General features: G+C 37.1%; 1 protein-coding gene across 2 annotated transcripts in view; it reads right to left on the bottom strand.

Moving 5' to 3' along the window:
- FGGY (FGGY carbohydrate kinase domain containing) overlaps positions 1-19,921 on the bottom strand; it is a 499,331-nt gene that overhangs the window by 433,881 nt on the left and 45,529 nt on the right. For both annotated transcript variants that reach the window (XM_023501686.2, XM_003767302.4), the window contains exon 5: positions 266-354. In XM_023501686.2, coding sequence (XP_023357454.1) covers positions 266-354 — 89 coding nt within the window. The remainder of the gene's footprint in view (positions 1-265; positions 355-19,921) is intronic.

Genomic DNA, 19,921 nt, shown 5'->3' on the forward strand with positions numbered 1-19,921 from the left:
GAACTGGAAGTATCCAGTTCTTAATTAATTGCTCTAGCCGAACAATCCCAAACCCCAAGGCTTCCCAGAACAGTTGGGCTGGGGTAGGAACAGTGGAAGCTATAAGATAGTTTCAAGATGTTTCAAGTATGTAAAATCGCATACAGATGTCCAAAAAGTACGTCCAGTCAAAATGAATTTTAACAGCCATATCAATGTGTGAACCCGTGCCCGCAGACATTATCTCGGGCAGGAAAAAGCGGGACCAAAGTAGCGATTCACTTACCTGGCCGTGATGCCAGTCGCCTTCCATGATAAAAAGTCAGGGAGATCAAAAAAGTGGCCCGCCTTATCCCAGCAAGACTCTCTCAAGTTCTGCCAAATAAAATACAATAAGATCAATCAAACTTTTTCACCTTTCCCCCCATCTTCAATTGTGTCTCAAACTCATCACATCCAGTCCAAACCTAATAATGCCCATGAAAATATATTCAAATTGGAGCAGGGAAGTAAGAGAGAAACTATATCACATCAACTTGGAAAAAATTTAGTAGTCATTATTAATTATGTGTTAATAATATATATGTATATATAAATTAATAATACTTTAAAGTGTTTTTTTTCTCTCCAACAAAGTGAGAAAAACAAACTGTTCTTGAAAAATTATTTAATTGTTCTTCCTAAAGAAGGGACCATGAAGAGAGAGACAGAGAGAGCAATGAGTTAATCAATGAAATAATGTTTCAATCCTTAACCACTTTGGGCCAGAGCAGGAGTTCCATAAGAAGACAGGAGCTTAGACTGAAGCCATCTTGTTCTTTTAATTTCTATACATACCAATTCACTCAAAAAGAAAAGTGAAAACATGGCCACCATCCTCAGGGAGCTTAGGATCAAGTTCAAAATGAGCTGCCCTTGATTGATTTTCAACAATCACAAATCCAAAAAATGCATCTGGTAAGCTAATATAGACTCTGCCCATATTGAAGTCCCCTCCCTTTTTATGTCCCTCTTAACTGATTCCATTTCCTTCTATTGCTTTCATATCACCATTAAACATCTGGCTACAGGAAGAACAGGAAGAACTTCCCAAAACATGGGTTGCCATAAAAAATGCAAACTAAAAGAGAAGTAGAAAGAAAGGAGAAAGACTTTCTGGCCAGGAAGTAGAGTACAAAATTACAGAACAATCTAAGCAAAAGGAGGAGTTGGTAAGTACACAGTTGGGGGCTTTAACAAGTTCAAATTACAAAGCCTGGACAAAATACACCCCAGTGCCCTGAAAAGAACAGCAAGTTTTGACTGCTAAGGTCCTAATTGTGATTTTTGAAAAACCAAGTTAAACAAATTTTTTGCATTTGAACACAGGTAGAAAAAGGTATTCTTGATTTTCATTTGGGGAGAGAAGTGAGTCAAAGAGTCAGCAAGCACTTGGCTTGGAATTCTGCTTCAGATACTAGTTGTGTAAGTTTCTTTATCTGTAAAATGGGAAGGGGTAGATTAGTTGATCTCCAAGATCTTCTTTCAGCTCTACCTCTAAAATGTTATAACCATGCCTGAATTGATAGAAACTGGGAGGGAGATCCCCCCAAAATGCAATAAAAAGGCACGTTATTAGCCAGATTTTATTTACAAAAGAATCATCAAAAATGCAAGTGAAGATATGGATGGCACACGTCATTTCTGCAGACTGCCAAAAGCTGGAAGGGATGAGTAACAAGTTGAATGATAGATTAGATATCTATTCACCAAGATTATGCAAAATTCAAACAATAATAAAAATGTAATAAAAACAAATGAAAAGTGCCATATTTAGGATCAAATAATCAATTTCACAAGTTTTATACTGGAAAGATTTTGATAGGTAGCAGTCTGTGTGGGGAAAAATGGTAAGAGGCAGGAAACTTAATTGTGTGTAGTTAGTACAATACAACTAACAGAACTCTCACAATCCTTGACTATTCTTGACCATGGAGAAAGCTGTGGTAAACTGACAGCGTGCTAAAAAGCAGTGACATCACTTTTCATATAGCCAAAGCTACCACTTTTCTAGTAGCAATGTTTTGGCTGTGAGATTTGGATTATATGGAAAGCTGAGCACTAAAGAATCAGTTTTTGTATTCTGGTGCTGGAAAAGATTTTTTGAAAGCTTTTTGGATAGCCAGGAGATCAAATCAATCAATATTGAAAGCAACTAATTTAGGCTATTTACTGGAAGATCAAATATTGAAGCTGAAGCTTAAATACTTTGGCCATATAATGAGATGAGATTTGTTGAAAAAGAGACTGATGTTGGGAAAGTGAAGGAAGAAGAAGAAAAGGACAGCAGAGGATGAGATAAATGAGAAAATGTCATGGAAACAAGAAATGTGAACTCGAATAGACTTTGAGAGATGGAAAAGGAGAGAAGGGGTTGGTGTGCCATGGGTTCATGACTGGATGACTAAACAATAAAAGTATTCCCAATGAAAGCAGTAGTGTTCTGCTACATATTGACCTGGTTAAGTCTGGAGTATTTTGTTTAGGTTTTTTGTTTTTTGTTTTTTTGCTGAGGCAATTGGGGTTAAGTGACTTGCCTAAGGTCACACAGGTAGGAAGTGTTAAGTGTATTAAGATTTTAACTCGGGGTCTCCTGACTTCAGAGCTAGTGCTCTATCCATTGCATCAACTAGCTACCCCCATTATTTTTGAAAGGTATTGATAATCTGGATAACATCCAGAGTAAGATAGTTGGGGTCATATTGGTTCTGAAGATCACTATATAAATAAAAATTGACGGAAGAGACTAGAGACATTTAACCTGCAGAAATGAAATGGAAAAGACAGTTATTTTAGGGTTCTAGAAAACCTGGAATGTGAAATAGGGATTAGATCAAATGTTCTAATTGATGCCAGAGGTTAGAACCAAAAACAATGGTTGTAAAATTAGGAGGGGGAAGGCAAATTGAAGCTTGATATGAGAAAACAAATTATAAAACTGATCCCATTATGAAAACTATCTCAAAATGATACCAGCTTCACTGGAAGTTAGTCAGTTTCCAGTCATTAAAGGTCTTCAGGCAAAGGTGGTACAACTATTTGTAGGGTGCCGTATCTAAAGCTCATTTTCAGGTACAATTGGGCTATATGGATAAAAGTTCATGGTTTAATTTGAAATTCTGTAAGTCTGAATCCCTGTTCAGTTATAGTTTGGTCTGCATATCCAATAAGATCCTTTCCAGCTCTGAGATTCAATGACCCACTGTTTCATTTTAAATATGTGTTGTCTTCCTTGAAGGCGGTGGGGGGAATAAGGAAAAAATTATGAGAGAAGGTGGGAAAATATAGAATAAGAATAAAGAAATGTAAAAAGGGAAGGAAGGAGAGAAAGAGAGACATGAGAGAGAGAGAGACGAAAGGGAGAAAGGAAGATGGGGAAGAAGGGAGGAAGATGGAAAGAAGGAAGAAAGAAAGGAGAGAGAGAGAGAGAGAGAAGAAAAAGAGTGTAATGAAAGAAAAGAGAGGGTAGGGAAGGAATGAATGCTCCCTGGAGCCTGGGTTCATTTCTTCAGAAATGCTGACAGACCATATGTGAGTGATCCCATGCTGCTTTTTTTTTTTTTTCCTTTTGGATGGAGCCCATGATTTTCAAGTGCTTTGTCATCAAAGGTTTGACTGGCCAAAAGTATATCAGGCCCCACTGATGTGTTTTTCAGCTCTGGACTGCCCACAGGGCAGGAGTCCATAACACCACCCTCTGGCAGACAAAAGAGAGAGCTCTAAGCAATCACATTTCACTGAAGTCTAGCCTGGCTGTTCCTTCACTTGCACTGGGGTACAGTACCCCACTCTATCAAAGGAGAAAAAGAGGGCTGAAAGCCTGCTTTTAAAACTGTCCCCCACCTCTATTCCGTTTAATGGTAATAACAGGTCTCTTGATTTAGTCAGTCTGACAGGCATAAGGACCTACTGTGTGCCAGGCACTATGATAAGTGATAGAAATATATTTATATGTATATACAGAGAGAGAGAGAGAGAAAGAGAGAGAGAGAGAGAGAGAGAGAGAGAGAGAATAATCCACTACTCTAAAGGAGCTCACCTTCTAAGAAGGAAGACTCCAAGTAAGTACGTAATTGTATGCAGTATAGAAGAAATAAAAGAGAGAAAAACAGAAAGCTAATAACTATCCCAAATTAATCTTTTTCTCCCTTTTGCCAAAATAAAAGCCCCAACTTTTTAAGCTTCACAAATCTGTGACCTGGGATGCAAGGTATCTGCTTCCCCATGCCAGTCCTGTAGCTTGTCAATCCCTAGGGCTTGGAATGAATCAAAAGGATGGAAGATTCAAAGAAACACATCCATTATTTGATAAAACCACAGCATTTCTCAGGAGTAGCATATCACTCAAAACAAAGCCAGCTGCAGAGTTCAACAGAGGGTGGAGAGCACGTTGAGCGGCCACAAACATGTGAGCAAGCCAGGAACCATTGTGTCCTCCCCAGGGCAGAATGACTCTTCAGACCTCTCCTTCCCCCTGCCGTGGGGATCCACAAATTTTTGAGTGGTAGGTGGAGAGGGGGCTGATATTCTCCAGTCCAAGCCATCCATCTGAGTACTGTTTTAAGACTAAGGGAAGTAAGGGGGGGAAACAAAGGAACAATGAGACAGGTGGGCATTAATGCAGCCTGGAAACCCTCCTCTACTGCCTCCGTCACTGAGGAAGGGGCGTTGCAACTTGCAGAAATCAAGGAAACAGAAGTCACTGCCAGGGTCTCCAATATTTGGTTATTTATTACAAAGAAATGATAACCAGGCAGTTTGTGTGAGAATAAAGCCATCATCGATGAAAGAGAGCAGAGTTTTTCTCCTCTTAACACCCCCTTGACAAATTTGTCCCTGAAGATCCTTAAGAAATTGTTTTCTAGCAAGACTTCTGAAAGGGATAAACAACCACAAGAAAAGGTTGTCCTCAATTTAAGTTCAAAGCCTAAAACTAGAAAGCTGGAAAAAAGAACAGCTTGACCAGTAGTTAAAAAAAGAAAGAAATACTATCCACATGGTAATCACCCAAAGCAGAGATGCTGGGGAGTAAAAGTGCTTAGAATCCCCAGAAGATCCTTATCCCAATGCAGACATTTCTGAACTGTTTCATGTCAGGGTATAAGTGATAAAGGAATAGATTCGGTGCCATGGGAGGCAGTAGGGTACCTATTTTCCCTCACCTCCAGAATTGGTCATTTTGGATAGGTGTGAGGTAGTACCTCAGAATCGCTTTAATTAGCATTTCTTTAATCAATAGTGATCTGAAGTATTACAAAGAAGTAATCATCAAAATAATTTGGTATTTGGTTAAGAAAAAGAGTGGCGGATTACTGGAATAGATTATGGACACAACACATTAGTAAATGCCCACAGTAATCTCATGAATCCAAAGATCCAAGCTTCTAGAACAAGACTGGCTATTAGGACAGAAAATGGAAATGACAAATGTTGAAAAGATGTGGGAAAAGAAGGACACTAATGCACTCTTGGTGGAGTTGTGAACAGATCCAACCATTCTGGAGAGCAATTTGAAATTAAAGTCTATAAAACTATGCCTTCCCTTTAATCCAGAAATATGACTAAAAGGACTGTATTCCAAAAGATAAAAGGAAAAGGACCTATGTTCAAACAAAAATTATATCAGCTCTTTTTATGGTGGCAAAGAACTAGAAACTGAGGATGTTTATCAGTTGGAGAATGGCTGAATAGGCTGTGGTCTATGATTGTGAGGGAATACTATTGTGTTTTGTAAAAAATGAAAGCGGGGTGTTTTCAGAAAAAACCTGGAAAGATATAGATGAACCGATGCAAAATGAAGTGAGCAGAACCATAAAAATCCCATGGTAACGGCAGCTGTGAAACTGTGAAAAATTTAGCTACTCTGAGCAATACAATGATCCTTGACAATTTCAAAGGACGTCCAATAAAATATTAAATCTTCCTGTAGGAAAGGAACTGATAAAGTCTGAATGCAGATCAAAGAAGAAACTTTATTTTAGAAAAAAAATATATATATCTTTTTTTTTCTTTTGTAACACATATAAAGTAGAAATATATTTTCCATGACATGATGTGCAATCTACTTCAAGTTGCTTCTCTTCTCAAGAAGTGGAGGAAGGGAAGAAGGGAATTTTAGAGCCCATTTTTTTAATGTTAAAAGTTTTTGAAATTGAGAAATATTTAATGAAATATACATGGGAAGAGTGTTTTTTATGACTTATAGATATATTTGGCTTCTTCTTTTGAAAACTGAGCCATTCAACAACAAGATTATATGATGATCAATTCTCTCTACAACAATGAGATGATTCAAACCAGTTCTGATAGTTTAGTGATGATGAGAGCCATCTACACCCAATGAGAGAACTGTGGGAACTGAGTGTGGTTCACAACAGCATTTTTACTCTTTTTGTTGTCGTTTGCTTGCATTTTATTTTGTTTCTCTCTCTCTTTTTGGTTTGATTTGCTTTTTCTCATGCAGCATGACAACTGTATAAATATGTAGGCATATATTGGGGATTTAACACATATTGCCACCATATTTAACATATATTGAACTACTTGCCATCTAGGGCTGGGCATGGGGTAAAGGGGGAAAAATTAGAACACAAGGTTTCGCAAGGGCTAATGTTGAAGAGTTGTTCATACATATGTTTTGAAAATAAACAGCAAAAATTGAGCCATTTATTAATTGGATAGTGACTCATTTTTATGAATTGACTCAGTTTCCTACATATTTGAAAAAATGTGCTCTTTATCAGAGAAACATGCAGTATTTTTTTTTTTTGGATATTACTTGTCTATGGTACATTTTAGCAACATGTAATTTCCCTGATTATTTCCTTTAACTCAATTTTTGCTTTATCTGAAGCCGTGATTGCTACCCCAATCTTTTTTTACTTCAGCTGAGACATAATAGATCATTTTAACTGTGGTTTGCCTTTGTTTTAAGTATCTTTTGTATACAATATATCACTGGATTCTGGTTTCTTTTTTTAAAAAAACCAATACCATTATTTTTATTAGGTTTTTAAATGCATTTTAAACTTAAGTACAAAATAAGAGAAAAAAGCATTGCCATGTACACATCAGAAAGCGAGAGGATTCAATATAAAGCCATATGTTTTTATTTCAAGAAAACATTTTTATTATGTTGGGCTTATCTAGCCATGAACAATAAATATTACTTCAATTATTTAGATTTAAATTCATTCGTATAAAAATGTTTTATGTTTTATTCATATAGTATCTGTGTCTATTCTGGCAGGTATTCTTTCAGGTATTTTATACTGTATAGTTATTTCAAATGATCTAAAACATCATTGAACAATGTGGCTGACACAAAGTGTGCTTTCTCTACTTTTTCTCTGTTGATTAAATCTATTCAACAAAAAGACAGATGGGACACATTAGAGGCAATCTCAAGTTTAAGTATAAATGGAGACTGGAAAATGCTTCTAGAGGAAAGGGGGATTTTTACCTGTTCCTTGGAGGAAAGAGGAAGTCAGTAGAAGGTGGATTTGAGAAGGGAGAATATTCCAGGACTGGGGACAGCAGGTAAAAATGGCCAGTGAGGAGTTAGCATTTAAAGGAAACCAATGGATTGTACAGTATGTGGAAGGTACTGAAAGATTGAAAAGCTAAGAGTTTAAGAAAAGTTTCAAAAGCCAACCAGGGCTTTCTATTTAATTAGAAAGCTAAAAAGGAGCCATTGGAGTTTATTGAATTGGGGGAGGGGGGCGACATATTGTCTCCTTTATTAGAATATAAATTCATTACATATATTGAATTTTTCATTTTTTTGTACTTGAATTGGCAGTGCCTGGAATAGGACCTGGGCCACAGCAGCTGTTTAATAAATGTTTATTGATTGACGGATTGATTGATTGGCATCCCAATCACAGTGGTCCATGGGATAGAGTATTAGACTTGGGCATCACAAACAACTGAGCTCAAATCCTGCTTCAGACATTTTCTAGTTGTGTGAATCAAAGTCACTTATCCTCTTTCACCTTCAAGTTTCTTTATCTATAAAATGGGGATAAAAATCACATCCATCTCACAAAGTTGTTGGGAGGATGAAATGAGATAACCTATATAAAGCATTTTACAAATATTAAAGCAGAATAAAAATATAGATTCTAGCTATTATTATTATAAATAACGGTTATTTGAATTAACTTCAAAATAGAGCACAATTGCAAAAGGTGACCTGCATCAATATTAGCTGATTTTAGTCCTCCTAAAAAAGCGAAAAGCTCATTTCTCCTTGAGAAGCTAAAGGAAAAAATCATGACCTCTGTGCTGTTTATCTCCCCATTAGATTGTCATTACAGAATAGAATCAAGCCCCATAAAACCAGCAAGTCAACCAGCATCCATTAATAGTTCACATTTACATGGTATTTTAAAAGAAAAGACAATTGTATTGAATCCAGGACTTGAAATAAAAAATATATATATATGTCTGAGTTTGAATCCATCTTCAAACACTTATTAGTTGTTTGACACCATAACTCTTCCTTTATTTCCTCATCTTTAAAATGGGGATAGTACTCATACCTACCTTCCAGGGTTGTTGTGAGGATTAAATAAGATCATATTTACAAAGTACTTTTCAAATCTTAAAGAACTCTATTAAAGTTTAGCTATGATGAATATGAGGATGATGCAATTACTATGTGCCAGATACTGCACTAACTACTGGTGACAAAGTGATCAAATCAGCAAGCATTTATTAAGTACCTACTGTATGTCATATTAAACATTGGAGAGACAATGCAAGAAAAACACAGTCTCTGTTCTCAAAGGGCTCACGGTTGAGGTTCATATAAGATAAATACAATACAAATTAATTCAAGCTCATTAAATAAATCAGAAGTAAGAAAAGCTCTGCCCCAGCCTCATTTCCAGAGAGTAGGTTTGTCTCCATTCTCTGGAGGGTTACAAAGCAAAGAAGGATCCTGGCCAAGGAGACTGCCAGGAAGACAAATCTCTTTTGTCTGGGGTGAGCAGGTCCTTTGGAGGGGTTTCATTTTAATTGGCAAATGGATTCATTCACTTCCTGGCCTGGCTGGCTAGGTCATTGCTGAGCCCAGGGAATATCTGCCATGCTCCATTCAAGAGGGGGCCGCTGGGCCAAGAGACAGGAAATTATTTCGGGGATATTTTCTGATGAAATGGGCTGGATGCTATCCTAGCGGCTTCCATCCATTGATGGCTCTTATAATCCCTGCTCCAAAGTCAATTACCTTGGCTTCTCTTCCTTACATACATTTCTTCCTAACTCTTAAATGGAAGTCATTCATGCTTCATCATCCTACTCTGTAGAAGAGACTCCTTTCAGAAATGTTGTAATGGCCACTTCCTTGCTCTCAGCTTCAGATGTCACAGAATTGCATAATTATGAAATGTGGATGAATGAATCTACAGTCACCTTCTAGTTCAACTTCTACACAAAAGAGATTGCCATTAAGTGGTTCTCCAGCCTCTGCCTGAAGACAAGGAGCAGACTACCCAGACAGCCCAGCCCATTTCTGGAGAACTTTCATTCATAAAAACCCTTGCCTTCATAAAGTTTAAATTAGATATTTTTTTTTAAATTTTAACCAAGGTCAATGCTAAATAATTAATAATTCCCTTTGTACAGAATCTTCATCACTTAAACAGAGGGAACTGATATCATAGCTGAGAATGATGGTCCTGGAGTTAGGGAGACCTGAATTCAAATCTGGCCTTAAACACTTATTAGCTCTGAGACTCTGGGTATATCACAACCTCTGTTTGCTTCAGTTTCTTCAGCTATAAAATGGAGGTAAGAATAGCAACTCCCTTGCAAGATTATTGTGAGAATCAAATGCACTAATATTTCTAAAAAGTGCTCAGCACTGGGCCTGACAATTTCCCTCAGCCCCTTCCCTTGATGAAGTGGAGGATCATTGATGAGGAAGGCTGTCTACACTGTTGGACATAACTTTCATGATTACGTTGGACACAGTTGCAGTGATGATCAGTCATTCTTTGGTGCAGGAGAAGATCCCCTAGGTAATCAAGGGGGATTTAACTGGAAAAGTTGGTGCTGTAACAACAGGCATAATGAACACCCTCACTTTTTTTAAAAGGAAAAAAAGGAAATAACCCTCCTTAGAATTCTAGGCTGATGCCTTCTTAAAAGGCCCGAGCTACCCTAAAGACTAGTCAAATAGTCTATAGAATAATGGAGAGAGGATTGGATTTAGAGTCATGATACTCCGAGTTCAAATCTTGTGCCTCATCCTCACAAAGAATATAACAATGGGCAATGACAAGCTGTCTAAACTTTGGTTTCCCCATATGTCAAAATTTGAAACCAAAAAGAATGAAAAATGTCATTTTCCTTGAAGAGTTATTGTGACAATGAAACGATGAATATAAGGGGTAAAAGAAACATGATTATTGTTATTATTAATTATTCCCTGATATGTGATATGAATAGGATTAGAACTGAAAAGTTCTTTGTGGAAAAGACAGCCTGAATGGGAGTTAGATCCCAGGTCTACTACCTGCTTTCTAATTGTCTAATGCTTTAAAAAACCCAGTGATCCCAGATATTGGAAAAAGACTCAATATTTGCAAAAAATTGGGGGGAAATTGAAAAACATTCTGGCAGAAATTAGGTGCAAACCAGCACGTCATATCATATATCAAGAAAAATGAATACATTACTTAGACATATATGGTTATTATCTAAAGTATAGAATCAAAGAAGAAATTAGATCTTTTAGCTCCATGATTAAAAGATAAGTTGATGACCAGGTAAGGGATAGAGATGGACAACAAATAATTTTTATATAACCAAAAATTTTACATTTTAAATGTTTTTTTTGTAGAAATAAAACCAAATTTAACCAAAATTAGAAGAGAAGATATAATTGGGGGAGGGGGAGAGAGACTTGCAATAAATTTCTCTGTTAAAGGTCTCATTTCCAAGCTATATAAGCAAGTGATTCAAATTTAAAAGGACAAGAAACAATTCCCCAGTAGATAAATGGCCAAGAGAGAGAAAAAAAGAGAGAGAGAAAAAGAAAGGGAGGGAAAGAAAAAGGGAGAGAAAAAGGAGGGAAAGGGGAGAAGAAAAGAAAAAAGGAGGAAGAGAGGGAAGGGGAAAGCAGAAAGATAGGAAAATCATTGAAGCATTTTTAAATGGAGAGAAAAGAACAGAACAAAGGCCAAAAAGAAGAGTTGATGAACAAAAAGACTTTAAAAGTTATAGATTGATCTTAGACATTTAAAAAGAAAAGTGAGATATACATAACAGATACCTACAGTTTCCTGTACAAGTCTCTTTTACTATTCTAACACATATGCACGCATACATAAATCTGTTTTATTTGGTGTTTATTAATTTCAGAATTAAAAAAAATTGTCCTCAGGCTAGCTGAACTTCTTGGTCCGATACTCCTTTATTACTATATTATCTTGGAAAAGCCATTTCATTTCTCTAGGACTGAGTTTACTCATTTTTGAAATGAGAGAATCAGATTATAATCCTCAAGGTCCCATCTAGTTCTAAACACTGAGCTTTTATGTACTGTTAATTGCTTTGATTCTGTTTAGATTCCCCTACAAAGAATACTTCTGAGGAAACATCTCATATCAAATGCTTTCCTTTTCTCCCAGTCCTTTTTTTTTTTTTTTTTTTTATGCTAAGAGAACAGCATTTGAGAACTCAGATGTGACCCACCAACTCAACCATGAATTGGGAAGCTTTGAGTGATAATAGGGTTCTACTTTTGCAGGTAAATGATGGGTTAATTTTGAGATATTATTCTATCTACATTTACTGGGATTTTTTTTAAATGGACTGAGACATTAGTGTTAAAATGACCATAATTAAACAGTGGCTTGTTATTTAGAGGTCCAGGAGCATCAATGATCCACTATGTAATTTCTCTTGGTTTGCGAGGGATGAACAATATCCAAGCTATATCCCTGTGAGGAACTTCTCTTTTTGGGGGCTCAGTTTCTTCATATGTAACAAAATATAGATGAGCCAGATAAACTTAAAGGTCCCTTCTGGGTCTTGTATCCTATCGTTTCACAATATTGTGTATTAAGCAAATTCAGAAAAAGAAGTGTAATTAGTTAACTCAAACTATGTTCAAGTATTGCTCAAAAATGAAGTACTTATAGCAAATATATCTATCTCCATGATCATCATAAGTGAGAATTGAACATGAGGATTGGGGGTGGGGGAAGATGGCTAGAGAGCAAGAATGAATGAAGATCTCAAATAATTACATTCAAACTTACTTGTGGAGGATAAGAGAAAAGGGGGAAAAAAGATTCAAAGAGCAATAAAAAGAAAACTGAAGAAAAAGAGAACAGAAGAAAGAAAAATGAAAGAAAAAGAAAGGAAAATTTTAAAAGAACAGAAATAAAAGTGAACAGAGAGAAGAGGAAAACATATGAGATGGCTTTGATGAGAGATAATAAAGTGTAAAAACATCAAATAAATTACAAGGTAGAGGGGGCAAAGAACAGCATAAACCAATCCAAAGTGCCACAGGCTCAGGAAGAGGAAAACGCCAAGTGGGAAGGGTGGGAAGCAGAATATGGCTGCCCCTGCTCCATAGTCACATCTTTTCTCAGGGTGAATGAGCTCATCCATGATGTCACTGTCTCTGAGTCATCCCCCCACCGGAATCAGAGGTGAGAAAAGGCCTGTTAGGTCAGCCAGTCCAGCCCTCCTGCCTACTAGGGTCAATGCAACAGTATATTCTCTGGGGCTTTGTCTTGTCTAGTCTAGTCCTGAAATGACTCAAACAATGAAGACTTTCACCTAAATCAGTAGAAGAAATTTTAACCATTTACCCACTAGGCCAAAAATAACAAATGTGAGCAAATTATAGCTGCTTTTTACCCAGCCTATAAGCTGAACTTGACAATCTTTGGAACCAAATTTCTGGAACAATGTTTCCCTCCCTCCATTCTCTTCTCTCTTCAATCCATCCTATGAAGGCAAATCAATCAATAAACATTTATTAAGTTCCTGGGTTTTTTTTGTTTTTTTTTTTTAAAGAACAATACTAAACACTAAGGATACAAAGAGAGAGAGAGAAAGAGAGAGAGACAGACAGACAGACAGACAGACAGGCACAACACAATCCCTGCCCTCTAGGAACATACCATCTAACAGAGAAGAGAACATAAGCAAGGGAGTGACTTAACAGAGCCTGGATTTTTTTTTTTTTTAATTATTTTAGTACCTGAATGGAAGATGGATTTGGAACAGGGAGAATTGAGGCAGGCAGACCATAAAGAAGAGGGATCAATAAAAATTCATTAAGGAGGTCCACAAGTAGAATAGGCTGCTTCGGGGAGTAGCGAGTTCCACATGACTGGCAGCCTTCCAGAAGGGAATAAATTAACAATTTTTGGTGATGAGTGCTTGCACTGCTAATCAGAAAAGAAGTGCTTTTGATTGATAATGAGATATAGCCAGATAAGCAAAGAAACCTGTTGCTATTCGAAATTTTTGTTTTTTATTGTCTAAAACCATAATTTTTTAAGGAATTTTCAGTGGCGTGATGGAGCTGCAAGTGGAAGACACAGCTATGAGAATTAAAGGTAAGACTAGAAATTTACAAACTGAGTAAATGGATACCCAAGGTTAAAAAAAGGCAGGATGCTCAATACTCCCTCAAGTGAACACAGGGCATATTGAATTATGGCCTGACTTCACAGAACCTCCATAGGAGAGGCACCCACTCACCTCACCCCCTCTCCCCATTCTCCAGACAAAATCCATAGCAGAAGCTCTAAAAGTAGCTAACATGACCCTATACCCTCTTCAAAGGTTAAAGAGAATTGTGTCCTAACCTGACAAGTTCCCTCCACAAACGTCCCAAGGAGATGACCCAGCCTGATACAAGAGATGAGATTACATGTGTTTTCTTTTTGTGTAAGAAGGAAAATGAGATTTATGATGAAAAAGGAAAATGAGATTTTGAATAGAAAAGGTCACCAAGGAATGGCACAGCTGAGGTCTTAGCTTTTTATTAAGGTTTATATCCCATTGTGAAATACAGTACGAGTCCTGAATTGTTCTGGGACAAAGTAAGGGGATAGTTTTTTTTTGTTTGTTTGTTTGTTTGTTTATTTTGTTTTTGTTTTTGCTCTTTTTAAAGTGGAAAACACCCTTGGCCTTTGAAAATCAACCCAGAGTCATTCTCCAATTGGAAAAGTTATGAACAGGTAATTTTTTGAGGAGGCCACCAAACAATGTATAGTTACATAAAATGCTCTAAATCAGTAATGACTAGAGATGTAGATTAAAACAAACTTGTGATATCATTTTATATTTATTAGATTTGGTAAAGTGGCAAATGTTGGAAGGGATGTGGAAAATTAGGATACTAATTCATTGATGGTGGAATTGTGAACTAATCCTATGATTTTGAAGAGCAATCTGTAATTATACCCAAAGAGTTATTAAACTTTCTATATTCTTTCACTCAAATTTTCACTTGATTTATTTCCAAAAATGATTAGGAAAAAAGAAAAAGAATATATATGTTTTTTTTTTTAATATTTAAAGCAATTTTCTTTGAAGTGGCAAAGCACTAAAAATTGGAGGGATCAATTGGAGATTAACTGAAGAAGTTGTGTATTCTGTATTATGTGTCATGGGTGTCTATATGTGTGGGCATATGTATATGTGAATGTGAATATATATCTATGTATGTATGGTGTATGATTGTGGTTGAATAATACTGTGCTATAAGAAATAATGAGCTAGATCATCTTAGGAAAAACATAGACTTGCATGAAATAATGAAGAACAAAATGAGCAGAATATTGCACATAGTTATATCAATGTTGTTTTAAAAATAATTTTGAGCCAACAACTCATTTTTGGCTATTATGAAAAACCAAATTAACTACAAAGAATATACGAAGGAAGACACTGTCTGCATCCAAAGAAAGAATGGATAAATAGTAAGTACACAATGATTTTACATTTATATTCATATTTGTGTCTAATGGTAGCCATTTCTAGGATTGAAAGCTGGGAGAAAAAAATAGAAAAAAAAAGAAATTTACATGATAGTTTTATTATATATTTAAAAGGAATAGCAAGTTGTACATGATATCATGTGCAATCTTTTTATTGACTGTGTTACATAAATGCTTGTTTTATTTCATGTTTAAATTTAAATTTTAATTAAAAAAATGAAAAAAGAAAATCGACCAGAAGATGGAAGTTCATTGGTATGCTAGCCCCAAATTAGAAAGGGCACTGCCAATTTACCAGCTGTATTACCCTTAAAAAGTCATTTCTCCCGAGTTTCCCCTCATACTCTTTATCTGTAAAGCCAAGTGAAGGGGAGGAGAAGAGATTGACCTATGGGACTATGGACAAGTCATTAGAATTCTGGGTGGGTCTCATTTCCTTATTTCTAAAAATTCATTTAAGACGCTCATGAAGGAGCGAAGGAGTGATGAAAAAGTGAGAACAAATATTTTGTCCATGTTCTGTGAAACATCTTAGATTATGTGTGTGCACATGCACACACACACACACACACATAGTATTCTATAAGAATCTGTGTGCTATAATATCAATATAATATCCTATAGTACCAACCCCCTATGTAGTCTACATGTTCTCTCTATATTCTCTAAAGATTGCTAAAATTGGATAGAAACACAGTAAGTGATGCAGAACAAAATAAACTTCTTCTGCCCCCACCCTGACTTTTTTTTTTAAATCTAAAATTTTATTTAAGTTCTAGTTGAGACAGATTGATGGTACAATGGATAGATTGTGAGAGGTGGAATCAGGAAGCTCAAATATCTCCTAGTTTGAGGTTTTTCATGATACTCCTACTCCCCTCAATTCAATTTCCTGACTGTTAGTGCTAGCCCCTCTCATTACTTCCTGTTAATTTTGTATATATTTTATGTATACTTATATTATTGAACGAAAAAGGTTTTATTAAGCTCTTACTCTAGTGCCAAGCATCAGGATACAAAAAAAGAAGTTAAATTTTCAGTCTCCTCCATCATGGACTTTATACTGTAATGGAGAAGAAAATACACATGGGATAGTAGTGGACAAAGGAGAAAATTTTAGTCTGAAAAGTTACAAGAATGACGAATTAGACCACAGGGAAACAAACTGACACATCCCATCCAGGAACAATGGCAGATTTCATTTTTTTTATCATGGCTCATGGTTCCATAACTGGAGATGAGGTGGACAGGTGAAGAAAAGATAATGACAGCAAAGTTCTGAAAAGGCCAGAAAATAGAGAGTAGAGTAGAATGATTCCAGCCAAGTCACTTTACCTTACTCCATGAGCCTTAGTTTTCTAAAGTGCAAAATGAAAGGGTTGGATTAGATCACACAACTCTTTTTGTTTCACAGATTCCTTTGGTAGGCTGGTGAAACCTAGAGATTTTATCTCAGAATAATGTTTTAATGCAAAAAAATAAAATTATATAGCATTGCCTTGTAAACCAATTACAATGAAAAAGCTTCCTATTTTTAAAAACAAAGTTCAGGGATCCCAGGTTTGGCAGGCCTGGATACAACGGCTTCTGAGGTTCCTTTCAGATCTAGGTCTATGTGTTTATGATTGGTTCTGAACATGGTAACTTGGCTTTTCCTGAAACTGGTTCTAGAAAAGCAAACCTAAGTAAACTCAGGAGGGCAGGGGGAATCAGGACAGGAGTTCTCTAAGGAGGACATATGTAAACCTTGTGAACAGAGAGCTTGTCCCTCCCTTGTTTGTGTCTCCATATCCCTCGAGTTTAGTACAGTGCCAGACACACATTAAGTGCATCATAAAGATCCATCGAGTGATGGTACTTTTCCTCTGCTTTTATTGGTGAATGGATCTCTTTAAGAAGAAGCTCCCTCTAACTGTTAGCAGATCTTCAGTCAGAGAGTTACCCAGAGTCATGAGGGATGATAACCAGAGTCACACAGCCGGCATATACAGAAGGAGGAAGGAAGCTGTTCTTCCTCACTCTCACTCTAGCCACTAAACCATGTTGCCTGAGTTTATTTTATATTTACTCATCTTTATATATGTTGCTTTCTTCCAATAAAATGAATTGTTTTCCAGGAAGGGGACATAATTGTCCTTTGTGTCTCTAGCATAGTGTCTGGAATACAGTAGGTGCTCACAAATTGCTATGTAGCTAAATCGAATCTCATGTGACTCTATAAAATGAGTCACTGTTGGAATATTTGATTAGCAGATAATAAAGAAAGGTCTGGGAAGGTTTACCAGATGGGAAACTTTAGGAGACAAGAAAGCATGTCTGTGAGGGAGTCCTGGTGTTATTTTAAAAGAAGCAGGGACTGATTGAGCAATCGGGAGAACCAAGAACCAAGCCCAGCTCAATTTTAAACTGATTTGTGATCTTGGGCAATTCAGGGCTCCATGAGTATAGAGGAAATGGGAAAGTTTTAGCCGGAAAGAAAGACATTCAATAAAGGGCTATTGAGAGTTATCTTCAAGTATTGGAAGAACTGTCATGAGGAAGTGGGGTCATCCCTGTTCTGGTTGGTCCCAGAACCAAGAACAATGTGGGGAAGCTCCCAAGAGAGGGTTTTGACTCAATATGAGGAAAAATGTCTAAACAGAGATATCACAAGGTATCATGGACTGCCTTGGTGGGATAGCAGGCTCCTAATACTGGAGTCTTCAAGAAGATGAATGATCACTTGTTGGAGACTGGATAGAAGAGATTTTCATCAGTTCCAGGTTTGGACTAGATGGTCACTGAAGTCCTTCTAATTCTGAAGTTTCTGATTTTACCTTTCTCTGACTCAGTTTACTCAGTGTAAACTCAGGGTATGTCTATCATGACCCCCACCTTCTCTGCCCACACAAATGGAACCTTTTTTTTAAAGCCCAACTATATTCTCCCTTTCTTTAAGGACTTCCTCAAGTACACAAGCTAATGAATCTTTCTAGACTTCTAGTATTTAAAAATCAATATTATTACATATATTGGATTTAACAGATACTTTAACATATTTAACATGTATTAGATTACCTGCCTTTTAGGGGAGGGAAGTGAGGGGGGGGGGGAGAAAGAGGGGAAAAGTTGGAACAGAAAGTTTTGCAAGGGTCAATGTTGAAAAATTACCCATGCATATGTTTTGTAAATAAAAAGCTTTAATAATAAAAAAAAAATCAATATCATGCTATTCAGTATCAGTCCAAATGTCTTGCCTGATCATCACTCACAGTATTTCAGGGATGTCAGTCTTATCTCCTGAATGAGACTGGAAAGCCGAGAAGCAAATAATATAATACAGGAAATATAAAGATTGTAGTCAGGAAAACCTGGCGGTGAAGATATCATTCCTCTTCTAAAGATGAGGAAACTGAGGCTCAAAGAGTTAACGTGAGCTGCTCTAAATCACACAGGTCTATTAAGCCTTAACACTGAATCTTCTGAATTTAAGTCATGATTTCCCACTAGTGACAATCTAACGGCTAGTTTAGTGGCTTTGTAAATAAAAATGTCAGGGAGAATCAGTTAATGAGCATTTATTAAGCACCTACTCTGTGCCAGGCACTGTGCTAAGCATCTGAGACACAAAGAAAGGCAACAACCATCCGTGCCCTTAAAGACACTGCTTTCTAATTGAGGGTCCAATCTGAAGTTGCATTGCTGTAAGGGAATTCCAGTATGGAAATGCCTTCTACTAATGCAGACTGTAACCTACTAGATCCCAGCAGAACCCTCTAGTTGTCATTCTTTACCCTTATCGCATGACCCCTCACCACCTCTTCCTGTCATACATCTTCCAGATGATGATATATTTGATTCCCATTCTTCTTCAGCATTCCCCTCATGTCACAGCCTGTTCACACCCACCATGTACATATGGAAGCATTAAAATGGTCCAGCCCACCTTTGCCTGATTCCATATTTAGCAGGAACATATTTTCAGCAAACACCAGAAATAGAACACAGTGAAAGGAAATTGGGTGGGTGGGTGGAGTGAAGTGTTACATAAGGAAGGTGAGTGAGAGGATGCTAAATTGAATATCCACGAGAGACAGCTGCTAAGACAGAGAGAAGCATCCCGTGGCTTTATTCTTTGGTAAAGAATGAAAAAACTTGATGGAAATGGGGGCGGCTTGTTAGCACTAGTGAGAAATGAGATTATAGAGTTAGACCTGAAAGGGAGATCAGAAATCATCTAATCTGGGAATTCTTTACTTGGGATCCATGATTTTTTTTTTGATTTTGAGAACTCTTTTGCACCCCATAAATTCAGTCTAACCAAGTTCTATGGATTTCACCTCGGCAGCAATTGTCCCATATGTCCCCTTCTCTGATCCGACACAGCCACCCCACTGGTGCAGACAGCCATCAATTCCCATCTGGCTGCTGGAAGAGCTGCCGGCAGGGCTACTGTCTCAAGTTACCCCTCCCTCCAGCCTATCCTCCCCTCGGCTGTCAAACTGATCTTCCTGAAATCCAGTCTGACCATTTACCTCCTACTCAAACTCCCATGGTTCCCTCTCACCTCCAAATACAAAAGTTTTTACTTAGCACTTAAAGTCCTTCATAACCCAGAGTCCCTTCTGCCTTTTCAGCCTTCTTAACTCTTCCTCACCAACATGTTCTCTTCAATCCAGGGACACTGACCAGTTTTACAGCTCTTCGGGCATAGTTCCAGATTGCTCTCCAGAATGGCTGGATCATTTCACAAGTCCACCAACAATGTATTGGTGAATTAGCCTCCGTGAACAAGACCCTCCATCTCTCAGCTCTGGCCATTTTCTCCGACTATTCCCCATACCCGGAATACTTTCCCTACTTATCTCAACCTACTGACCTCCCTGGCTTTTCTTAAAATTTAACCAAAATCCTATCTTTTGCAAGAATCTTTCCCTAATCCTCCT

This window comes from Sarcophilus harrisii, chromosome 4 (assembly GCF_902635505.1).
Source record: "Sarcophilus harrisii chromosome 4, mSarHar1.11, whole genome shotgun sequence".
In the NCBI taxonomy this organism is placed as follows: domain Eukaryota; kingdom Metazoa; phylum Chordata; class Mammalia; order Dasyuromorphia; family Dasyuridae; genus Sarcophilus; species Sarcophilus harrisii.